Consider the following 11,617-nt stretch of genomic DNA (forward strand, 5'->3'; position numbering starts at 1 on the left):
ATTCAGCTCATGAACCTTTAATATCTCTTTCCCTATCATAGATAAGCCCCATCAGAAGAGACCAGAAATATCAGCTTCACAGCATAGGAGTCACATAAAAACTTCTTTTTTCCTTGGCATTTTGCCTGTCTGTTAGACTTCCAGTGAAGTAAGACAGGAAATCTGGAAAAGACAGCACGGGAATGACAAACAGCAGCGGTTCAGCTCCGCTCTTAACCAGGGAGTCTGCAGCCATGGACAATCAACAACAACTGTGGTATTGGCTTCTGAAAGTAACCACTTAAAAATGTCTAGTCTAGTACTTTAGCTGACCTGAATTATAACAAGTAGCAATACTGCTACTACTACTACTACTAATAATAATAATAATTATAATAATAATAATTATTATCATTATTAGTATTATTATTTGATATTTTTGCACTTCACTGAACATCAACATTTAAATGAAAACTAGACAAAACCTGCTAGCATAACTGAACAACTATGTAAGGTGAAAGTGAAATTTAGCATTTAAAAAAAAATTATCTTTATTATTATTATTTTGTCCTGTGTTCATGTTCATTCTTCAACAGGTGGGATATTAAAGAGATATCCACATATCAGTGAATCAGTAATTATCCATCCATTCATTTCCTTCATAGTCCTCATCTATATCACACATTGGTTTGGTTTTGGTTTCATGACTATCAACTTCAAGCCTATCTCAGCTGTCAGACTGCGAGAGGCGGGCTACACTCTGGACAGTTAGTCAAGGATAAATAATTATGATCCAATAATAAATACAGTATATAAATGGCACTGTATGGTTACTTTAGCTACTTTAACATAACTTTTAATTTTACTTGAAGCCTGAATACTTGTTTTTTCCACTTGCCACCCAAATAAAATAAATAAATAACAATTAATCTGGATACGCCCCTGTTTATTGTGTTATCCCGTTAGGATGGCTGCCATGAGCGGAACCTTTGCCCTGAGCACCGGTTCTACGGAGCTGTTATGATTAAGCACCGGAAGTATGCAGGGTGACATTTACACAGAAAACTAAGGCGTGTATGAGAGTCCTCAGTGAAGGCTTGTCATCCTTCTGTAGGTTTAATTTTATATGTATAAGTGTGTAGTTTAGAGAGCGCAATGGCCGCGTCGACCTGCCGGTTTCTTTTTCTTCTGCGGGGTACTCGTGTCATCCCTCCTCGTGCAACAGCAGAACGGTAAGGATGCTAACGGGCTAGCCATGCTAACATAAGCTGCAGTTTGAAGCTTGGACACCACAGGGTGACATTGCTGTTTAATTTTGCAATTTCATAAGCTTTAAGCTTAATATCTCGAGTTTGTCTCTTTAAAATAGTAACGTAATAAACCGCCTCTGTTCCTAGTAGAGGAATGAGATTTATCATCTCCTGTCGTTTCTGAGATTCCCCCGTTTGATCTAACATACTGTTTGACTTTCACTTAATGGTTTATAAAGTAGTCTTTTCCCATCTTTAATGCTCTACATGACATGCTTGATAATGAGCGGTTGTTATAGAGAGCATAAAATTACTCCACAGTCCCAGCCAGTACAGTAACATATTCATCAACATTGTAAGGCAAGGCAAGTTTATTTGTATAGCACAATTCAGCAACAAGGTGATTCAAAGTGTTTTACGGAGACATTAGAAACAAAAACAAATAAAAAGCATGATTTAAAATTGATTAAAACAAGCTAACTAACTAACTAATTAACAAACAAACAAACAAACAAACAAAACAGTATATAAAATCAAAACAGATAAAATCAGAACAATAGATAAAATCAGTAGTTAAAATGTTAGTTTTGTAGTTGTAAAAACACTAAATTCACTCTCTGTATGAAGTTAAAGTATTAATATCCTCAGTATTTTACTTTTGTGATGCTCCTGTAGCGCCTTTTTGCTCATGTTGAGCACTCAATGCGTTTCATATTACAAATAATATTCACCCAGTCACACAAGCATTCAGACAGCGATTTTTTCTAACACACACACACACACACACACACACACACACACACACACACACACACACACACACACAACGTAGAATATGTATGACATCCATACTTAAGGACCTCCTCACCACCTCTGCCACAACTGCCATCACCTGAAATTAAACCCCAATAAACAGAAACATGTCAATAGAGACACCTGCCTACTTTACAGAGCAGGGAATTTCTAGGTAATACAGCTATTGTACTGTTTGTTTGTTTGTTTTTGTTTTTTTGTGATATCTTGGTATTCGTTCCTCCTTATGTGCCAGAGGAATAAAGTAATCTTATTTATAGATAAATATCAAGAGTCTGGTTATTTAGCAGTGGTTAACAAAGATGTCTGATACCAACCTTTGTTTGAAATATTATATTTAATACCAAAAAGCAAAGTTTAAGGAAATATCAACATTTCCTTTATTCTGTATGATGCTATAAGCCTCTTCATTTTGCTTTTGTCCTTTTTTCCTATGAAAGTGCAGGTTTCAAGAAGACCTTCTGTAAAAATATACCTTTTTTGATTAATAGCTATGTTATGTGATTGCTGAATTTGGGAACAAAAGTCTTTTATGACTGTTAGAGACAGATTTCATCATTACAGTTGCACATTAACCTGTAACACTGCAGATCAGGAATATTGATGTCCCTCTGCAGGCAGGCAAGAATACTTTGAACTAACAACGAGCCAACAGGCTTCACTCAGTCCCATGTGACACTTGATATTCTCAAACTGTCTATGTAAATGTCCGGACCTGTTTGTTAATGCATCAGCAAGGACACTGCAATGACCCGACTCACTGCAGCAGCAGACTGATGAGTGTTTTTTGTTGTGTTTTTTTAGCTAAGTAAACTAAAATTGATGAGTAGTTTGAGATCTGAAGCAGTGAGGCAAATTTCAGTGTAGATTATCCAGTGGTGCTTTAAGGATTTTCAGTGCATTAATGTGGATCTATTGTGGACCTATTTCTATCAGAGAAGCTTTGAATGAATCATTGTTTTGTATGTACTGGGCTTTGGTGCTGTCCCAGTTCATCCATTGTCAGAAGCAAGTCATTTAGTTCTTTTTTCCTTAAACCAGCTTTCTTCTTGTTGGCTGCAGCTCATAAACAGAAAGTCTGAGCAGAAGACAGGTGGACATTTTTTTTCTGCCACTAAAAGTTTTTTATTTTTTTTTAGCATTCATAAGTCAGAGTTTGGGGTTTTCCAAAAATTTCAGCTTATTAATGCAAACCTCTGAGGAAATAACTTGAAATCTTGAGTTATCAAGTTGAAATTTTGAGATAGTGATTCAGAAATTAAACTGAAACTTAAAATGATTTTTCAGTGGCATAGGGTGGGACGTTTATGCTCAGAGTTAGTGCTGATTGCCTGAGATTACTTTATTAGGGATATGTGCTATTGCTGAAATCGTACAGGGCCAAGTGTGGGGAAAATTGAGTGTTTAGGGCAATCTGAAGCCTGAGGGTCTTTTTTCCTTACAGGGATTACTTGTATATCTTGTCGCGTCTCATGGTTTGAGACTCATGGATGTTGAGTCTCAAACCATGAGATGCACCTGGCCGATCATGGTTTGAGACTCAACGTCAAGAAGATCAAGTACATGGAAGCTTGTCCCCAAACTGATGGCACCATTAACATCGACGGGGAAGACCTGAAGAAGGCCGACCGATTCAAGTACTTGGGATCGATGATCAGTGGCGACGGGGATATTCTTCCAGACGTGCAAGCTGGGGTCAATGCCGCATGGATGAAGTGGCGTCAAGTGACGGATGTGCTATGCAACCGTCGAATGCCAGACCATCTCAAGGTGAAGATTTACAAGACTGTAGTCTGCCCAGTTGCCCTGTATGGATGGTGTCAAGGCCTCACGCATTGGGACCAAGTCATGAATGAAGACGTCAGAAAGCGGCTCGGCATCGCACCAATCACGGAGAAAATGCACAAGGCACAGCTACGGTGGTACGGACACGTATTACGCTCAGGCGACAGCTCAGTGGCAAAAACTGCAATGAGGCTTGAGCCCGGTGGCCAGCGACCCCGTGGCAGGCCGAAGAACTGGTGGATGGATAGAATAAAGGAAGACGCCCTCGGTCGTGCCAAATGGAGACGGATTTGCCGCAAAGCGGACCCTGCCATGCGGGACAAACGCTAGAAGGAAGAGGATTACTTGTAGATCTTGTCATTTAAAGCTTAATACAGTTACTGCTTAATATGAGCATACACCAACATAACAGTATTAAAATGATTATTTTCTTGCTATTTTAAAATATTTGGCTGTGGTAATGTTGTTAGGAAGCAAGTGTGTCTGACCATTGTTGTTCTAACTGTGGGCGTTACATGGCTTGTTTTCTCTTTCAGTCCTGCCCTGCTGGTTGGTTGTATCAGGACAGTGAAAACCACAACATGGTTTGAGGAAAACCTAACAGAGGACAACCAGGAGTACATGAGGAAGAGCATGGCAGAGGAATACAGACGGCAAACGGCTGAAAAGCTCAACCCACTCAAAGACGAGCCGTGGCCTCGAGATGAGTGGACAGAAGGTGGGTGCAACCATTAGTTAGAGCCGTGTTCGTTATGGTTCTCGTTTCCATCCACTTGGCAACTTCAGCACGTTTTCCTCTGTTCTCTCACCAGGGAGCCGAAGAGTCGGGTTAGTTGCTGTGAAGTTGGGGATGGTGCCTGTCTGGACGAAAACAGGCGAAAGACATGTAGTCACCATGTTACAGGTATCACACTTCCGCTGTGGCTTAGCTTTGATCCATAATAGCTGCAGATAGTCTTCAGGTGTTCAGGAGTGATAACGGGCATTTATGTTTATTATGTATGTGTGAACTTAATGAATTGGATTATTCAATATAGTGGAGAGAAAGAATAGCAAAGTTAGGACTCAAAATCTCACCTTCAGACTTTGATGTTACATTTAAGCTCGTCCTCTTTTACAGCAAGGTGTGAGGAGCAGATACTAAATGTTTGCTTTATTCAGACCACGTTTTATTCCCATCGATTTATCTGTCATTAAAGTAAACTGAAGCGACCACTGGCTGCTTGTGCTCATTTTGCTCTTTATTGATCACGACTTGCATTTTACTTTCAGTGAAATGTCAGTGGTAACAGTTGGACAGATATTTGAATTTTGTCATCGCCTCTCTTTAATATGAGATTCAAGGCAATCAAGAAACTCATATCCCCATCTGCTGACCCACTTCAGTCACAGTTAGTTATTTTCTCTTCAGCTGAAATGTTAATGGTCTACACAAAAAAAGAGAAGATGACAAGTTGAATATTGAAATTATTCCCACCACTTTAGCTTTTGGGTTCATGTTTTTATCTGAACTGAAGCTGAAGGCTCGTCATAACAAATGGAACGAGAGCAGGAGGGCAGGTTAAAATGGTGGGTTTTAAAAGAAGTTATGAAACTTTAACGTGGTGTATGTCCTTCATCAGTTGTGCAGATATCGCACACACTGTACAATGTGCATAATGATGCAAAGTTGTTGTTACAGTAATGTATCTTGATGAATTTATCTCTTTGCTGATTGTTATTATTATATTGCACCAGACTCTTCCACCATCTATTTCTATCATCGTTCATCACGACTGTGGCCCTGGCTCTTATTAGATTAAGTACAGCGGCAGCGCTGTCTACCTGATTGATAATGCAGCATCTGTTTTCTCCAGGTGCAGGATTGTCACATAATAAAGTACCTGTCCAAAGAAGAATACGATGGACACTCTGCTGCTCTCATTGTAGGAGGAAAAAATGTGTCCCCATTCCACGTAAGTAGAAGAAGTGTGGTTGAATTTGTGCATTTGACAGCGCTTCACGCTGGTTATGCTTTCGGAGAACAATCCTGCAAAGGTGGCCACTGGCCTTTAAAAACGGCAATTCATGTTAAGTGTTTCGTACTTTTCACAAAGCATATTTTTTTCATTCTGTCAAGCTGTGGTGAGTGTTCACACGAGGCCTGAGCTGGTGATAAAGTGTTGAGTTTGTACTGAATTGCAACACCAGCCTCTGCTGCCAAACACTTTATCCTGTCAAAGTGTTGAGTGTCCACGACTGAACGATGTGTGCCACATGCAGCTGACTCACGAGTTGAAAACATCGCTCAGCCATACTGTACAGACCTAACGCGTATTTGTTAGTTCTCGCTATATTTCATCAGTGCGACAGCTTTATGGATGCATAACTTTGTCATCTCCTTCCCCCCCAAATGGAAATGAATTGGTAATTTCATATGGAAATTCCAGTTAACAATCAATGATTGTATTTTGCACCCATCAAACACATTATTAATAAACAAGATGGGTGTAAATGAGTGACATCACTCACCTCATTACTATGCAGTGTTCTGCTGGGGAGAGAACGCTAAACTTTGCTTTAGACTGTGTGTTGACACTTCCGGATGTGTTGCCATCATGGCATAAAGAGGACACACAGCAGGGATTTTCATGGTGATTCATTTCTTAGTCGACTAAACAAGGAAACATGTAGACTAACAGACTAGTTTAAAGGTAAGAAACGCTGAAAAGTATGACGCATTACAAATGACGCATTGTTTTACGATTCATGACAGCCATCTCAATCGAAGTTAAAATCTTCCATCCATAATTTCTTCCGCTTATCCCGTGGCAGCAACCTAAACAGAGAGCCCAGACCTCCATCTCCCCAGCCACATCTTCCAGCTTATCCGGGGTAACACCAATGCCCCCTAGTTACTCCAGTGTGTCCTGGGTCTACCGTGTGGCCTTCTCCCCATAGGACCTGCCTCCTTTCGATGTGGAGGAGCAGCTATACTTGAGTTCCTCCTAAATAACTGCACTCTTCACTCTATATCAGACAGTTTTCAACAATGATGTCGGGGCTGCAGCTACATGTGGTTGAAGATGGCTGCATAACATCAATTAAACTGTTAACAATTACATTAAATGACAATTATGTCTGGTAACAACTAGTGTAATAAACTTTAAGGCCCCATGACTGCTCTCAGAAGTCAATAATACGATTAATTGAAAAGCAAGACAGCATCACTGGCTGATAAACATATACTGCCTCCTACAAAACAGGTTTAAAAAGAATCTCCTCTTAAGGAGGATTTTGGCTTTAAAATGCTCGAAGTGTTCCTTCTTTTAAATGAAAAACAAAGGAACAAGTGCGAATACATTAGGGTGTCATTTATTTTTCTGGGCCTCAGTACATGCTCAATGGGCCGGTGTCAGGATTTCACTTGTCCAGCGTGAAGTTGTTTTTGAATCCTTTTCACACAGCCACATCACTCTTTATTCAGAAGCAGAGTTTGTTGGAGTGAGAGGCTTTGGCAGACGGATTTTCAGTCAACAGAAGGGGGGAGAGAGAGAGAGTTTAGAGTGACTGGAGGCGCTAAGATGAGAGCGAGCCGAGTGAAAGCAAATGTCAAAGACTCTCAGTGCCAAGTGTGTGTGCGTACGCTTGTTAGAGTGCGTTTTGTGTGCGAGTGTGTTTGGCTCCCATACAGTCATAACAGGCCCGTGGTTAATTTGAAAACGCTAAAGTCCAGCTGCTTCTTACTGCATTTACTTCTTTTAACACCTTATTTCCTTGCTTCTTATTTTTCTCTTGCACTCCGTCACTATGCCTGACAGAGGTCTGAAAAACAAATGGAGGTATTCAGGAACGCAGGAGTCCCTCCAAAGCAGAAAGTCACTGCCTTTAAAGTCTCCGACAGTGCCATCATCAAGCCAGGTATGAAATGACATTGAATTTTGCAAAGAAAGATCACTTATTAGGTTTTTGTGCGTGATTGGTAATGCAGGCTTGTTTGTTGCATGTTCAGGCACTCCTCTGTATGCAGCACATTTCCGTCCTGGCCAGTATGTGGACGTCACGGGCAAATCGTAAGTTATGTTCTGCCAGCTCCTCATTGGCGCTCCTCTGCTTGGCTCCTGTTCCTGCTTCTTACCCTTTCCCAGCGTCACGTTTTGAAGAGAGTTCAGTTTTTGACTTTACAAGAAATTCCATGTCTGTCCTTTTTTCTTTCCTTTTTTAAATATTGTTACCTTCTGGAGAAACATGTCAACATAAAAGTAATCTGGAAATCTGAGCGTGTGTAAATAAACTTTGTGGTGCGTGTTTGTTTGTAGAATCGGTAAGGGTTTTCAAGGTGTAATGAAGAGATGGGGATTTAAAGGTCAACCAGCCACCCACGGCCAAACCAAAACTCATCGCAGACCGGGAGCTTCTGGACCAGGAGGGGTTAGACAAACACACACACACACGCTTGTTACGATGTTCATCCATGCCAAACGTGAACATTTGGTTCCCCAAAATCCATTAATATGAACATGTGTGATATTCATCGTCTGCTTCCAGGATCCAGCTAAAGTTTTCAAAGGGAAGAAGATGCCCGGCCAAATGGGCAACAGCTACATCACTGCTTATGGACTGAAGGTACACACACACACACACACGCGCACACATAAACTTAAAGAGCCTTAGTTTTAAACTTGGTTGTCCTTGCCTGCAATTTCAGCTCAATATTCTTTCATCTGCCTCTTCTCTATCCCGCTTCCAGATATGGAGGGTCAATACCAAGTACAATGTGCTGTACGTTAACGGCTCTGTCCCCGGGCACAAGAACTGCTTACTGAAGGTAAATATAATCATACACAGTCAAAGTGGAGTGTGAAGTCGAAGGTCAACCCCAGCATGCTTAGTGTTCATACAGAGACAAGTGTGTGATCAGTCTTCATCGACGCAGTGCTGGATCAGCTGTGTGTGTGTGTGTGTGTGTGTGTGTGTGTGTGTGTGTGTGTGTGTGTGTGTGTTGTGGGGGAATGGGAGCATGCTCCTTAACGATGTTAGGATTACCCAAAGCATCCATCTCCATACTCAGCATGTTGTGCTTTCTGTGTGTGTGTGTGTGTGTGTGTATTGCTGAAACATAGATGCAGGCTATTATTTGTTTTGCAGACAAGCGATAATGAATACAAATGCGTGTTGCATTTCACCCAACTCAGCTGTGTGCAACACAAACACACGCCTGGATTCATTATAGATTATACAGCCCCAAAGGACACACATGCAGGTTATTAATGCTTGTTCATTGTTTTTTTTTAATCATTCAGAGGGGCCCTAATGTCCCTTTGTACATGAGGACCAGTCATGGTTTATTAATTTAAATTAAATCTGGCTGCAATTAATGATAATTTTTATTATTGGTTTCAGTGCTGACTGTTTGATTAATCACTTAGGACACTGGTTTCTATGTTGGGGTCAGGAGAGTAGGGGGTGGAGGGATGGAAAGGTGCTGTCAAAAGGTTTTGTGGCTGCAGGAAATTTTAAATTTTGGCAACTGCAAAGTGCTGTGAGCATTTCAGCATTCCTGTTCACTCCGAGGAAATCCCATTCTGACCACCTGCATGAGTTCATCTGCGGCCAGACTATCAATGCAGACTTCCAAGCTGGGGTGTGTGAGGACAACATCTGCCCATTCACATTGCATTGAAAAGTTTTTGTCCACATCTGCACAATCAGTGCTCACCACCTACTGTACTTTGTAGATCTGGATCCCCATGATTGTCCTTTTTACCAAAACAGTTTTAAAGTGAAACTTTTATGTAACACACTTAAGGGAGATCCAGTGTGTAAAAACCATGCACAGGTGAATGTGGAGTAGGAGACTGACAAATGTTTTGGTGCATCGCCAGCTGTGATGCAAATGTCTGCTGGTCTGTGGTGGTGAAGACAGCTGAGCTTAAAAGTGAAGCTGTGATTTACCGGTCAGTCTGTGTTTCCACTCTCACCAAACGCCGTGACCTCTAGTTAGTGACAGAAAGAATGAGATCACGAATACAAGCGATAAAAACAAGTTTCCTTCAAAGGGTTGCTTTGAAGAGCCGATATTGAGCCAGTGGAGGTGATTCAGGGATCTTACTAGAATACTTCCTGAATGCCTCCTAAACGAGGTATTTCGGGCTTGTACTACAGGGAGGGAGTTTTGTGGCAAACGCAGGACACACTGGAGAGATTTTATTTCTCAGCTGGCTTGGAAATCACTCACTGTACCACCAGATGAGATGGAAGAGGTGACGGAGGAAGAGTGGGTTTCTTGATGGATGGATGCAGTTGGAATGCGACTAGAAGTGATGTGAAGGTGCACAATGACGTGATCTTAAAGGGGAGATCAAGGCATAGTTTTTGATTTTTATGGGCACAGGTGCCGAAGTCTGTGATTGCAATTCGTACATCTGTATACACACTGTGTTTCAGGGTTCAGTGAGACTGATGGTAAACACTAAATAGTACAACTAGTCAGTCAGAAATAATTCCAAGCGTGATTTATTTAATGCTCCTCGTGGAGCAAATTGTTTTCAAGCAGAGTACACGACCGACCGCCAATTATAAATGACTAAAGGAGGTAATTTGTACGGCGGTGTATTAGCTCCAGTCTAGGTGAAATTTAAAAAAAAAAAGGTTGAAGAGCCAGGGGAGAAAAGTTATGTTCTGAGGAACAACAATGAATTTAAAGCTAGTAATACATTCGGCCCGATATTTTCAGAGTAAAAAAGCATGGAAGGACACTGCCATGAGCTGAGATGATGGCGTTTGTGTATGAGTTACTGATGTTTCGATGATCATCTGTGAAAGCTCGTGCATTCTGGTAGCGTGGTGTTTACTTGCATAAAGTAAAAAAAACCAGGAGGATACAAAATAACTGGCCATCTTTAAAAACGAGGAAGAGACTTTGAAACTAGCGATTATTGATCTAGAATGGAGACCCATTCGATAACTACATGGCTTATTACTCTCCTCAAATGCTTTCATTTTACGGGACTAGTTTTGAAAGTTTCGGGAGAAGCTGCCATGTTGGTTTCAGTTAAAGATCAAGGAGCAGACAGCCCACGCGAGGCATTTGTCCAGTCTGTCTTTGCACGGTTTCAGGAGGCTGGAGGAGAAGATAAGAGACTCTAAATCACGTATCAGATACCGTCGTGCAGCTCGTCCATCACACTAAAAAGCTGCTCGATCGCTCACAAAACAAAACACCTCACTGCACGTGTAACGTTATCTTCAGTAGCCTGACTTTTGCTTTTTTATATATATTTATATTTTTGCTTCATAAATAAGTTTTTAGTCACTAAGAAAATTAAGTAGCGGTGTTTCTATGTGTTCCAGGTAAGAGACACTGTGCTACCGAGCAGAAGGTCCACCCTGCTCAACCCTCCTTTTCCGACCTACTTCACAGAAGAGGACGGTGACCTGGACGAAGACCTGTACGACGAAGACTTGTTCGTTCACACAGAGCCATCGTTAACACTGACCTGACCTCTCACACACACAACTGTTTCACACAAACCTGCTAACTGTACCTTGATCCTGTAATAAAAGAGTGTTTCCTTGTATTCTCTCCAGCCTTGTCTTTGTGTGTGTGTGTGTGTGTGTGTGTGTGTGTGTGTGTGTGTGTGTGTGTGTGTGTGTGTGTGTGTGTGTGTGTGTGTGTGTGTGTGTGTGTGTGTGTGTGTGTGTGTGTGTGTGTGTGTGTGTGTGTGTGAGAGAGAGAGAGATGCGCTGGCACAAAGAATGTCTGTCTGATCCAAACAGTTATTACATCTCTCTTGGTTTTTTTCTCCTCT

At 41.3% G+C, this 11,617-nt stretch overlaps 1 protein-coding gene across 1 annotated transcript; it reads left to right on the top strand.

Moving 5' to 3' along the window:
- Positions 1–991: 991 nt before the first annotated feature.
- mrpl3 (mitochondrial ribosomal protein L3) lies at positions 992–11,386 on the top strand. The gene is made up of 10 exons (XM_085262825.1): positions 992–1,211; positions 4,364–4,545; positions 4,640–4,731; positions 5,684–5,782; positions 7,628–7,727; positions 7,819–7,879; positions 8,126–8,237; positions 8,355–8,432; positions 8,557–8,634; positions 11,160–11,386. Exons 1-10 carry the CDS (start codon positions 1,135–1,137, stop codon positions 11,307–11,309), a joined length of 1,029 nt encoding a protein of 342 aa, XP_085118951.1. The 5' UTR covers positions 992–1,134; the 3' UTR covers positions 11,310–11,386.
- The last annotated feature ends 231 nt before the right edge of the window (positions 11,387–11,617 follow it).

The sequence above is a fragment of the Mchenga conophoros genome, linkage group LG22 (assembly GCF_057382185.1).
Source record: "Mchenga conophoros isolate Kocher_MC1m ecotype Shallow Benthic linkage group LG22, M_conophoros_male_GT1.1, whole genome shotgun sequence".
NCBI lineage: Eukaryota > Metazoa > Chordata > Actinopteri > Cichliformes > Cichlidae > Mchenga > Mchenga conophoros.

Coding starts and splice junctions, on each gene's coding strand:
- mrpl3 (XM_085262825.1), top strand. CDS start 1,135: ATGGCCGCGTCGACCTGCCGGTTTCTTTTTCTTCTGCGGGGTACTCGT. Junction 4,732..5,683: donor ATGTAGTCACCATGTTACAG/GTATCACACTTC, acceptor TGTTTTCTCCAG/GTGCAGGATTGTCACATAAT. Junction 7,880..8,125: donor GTGGACGTCACGGGCAAATC/GTAAGTTATGTT, acceptor GTTTGTTTGTAG/AATCGGTAAGGGTTTTCAAG.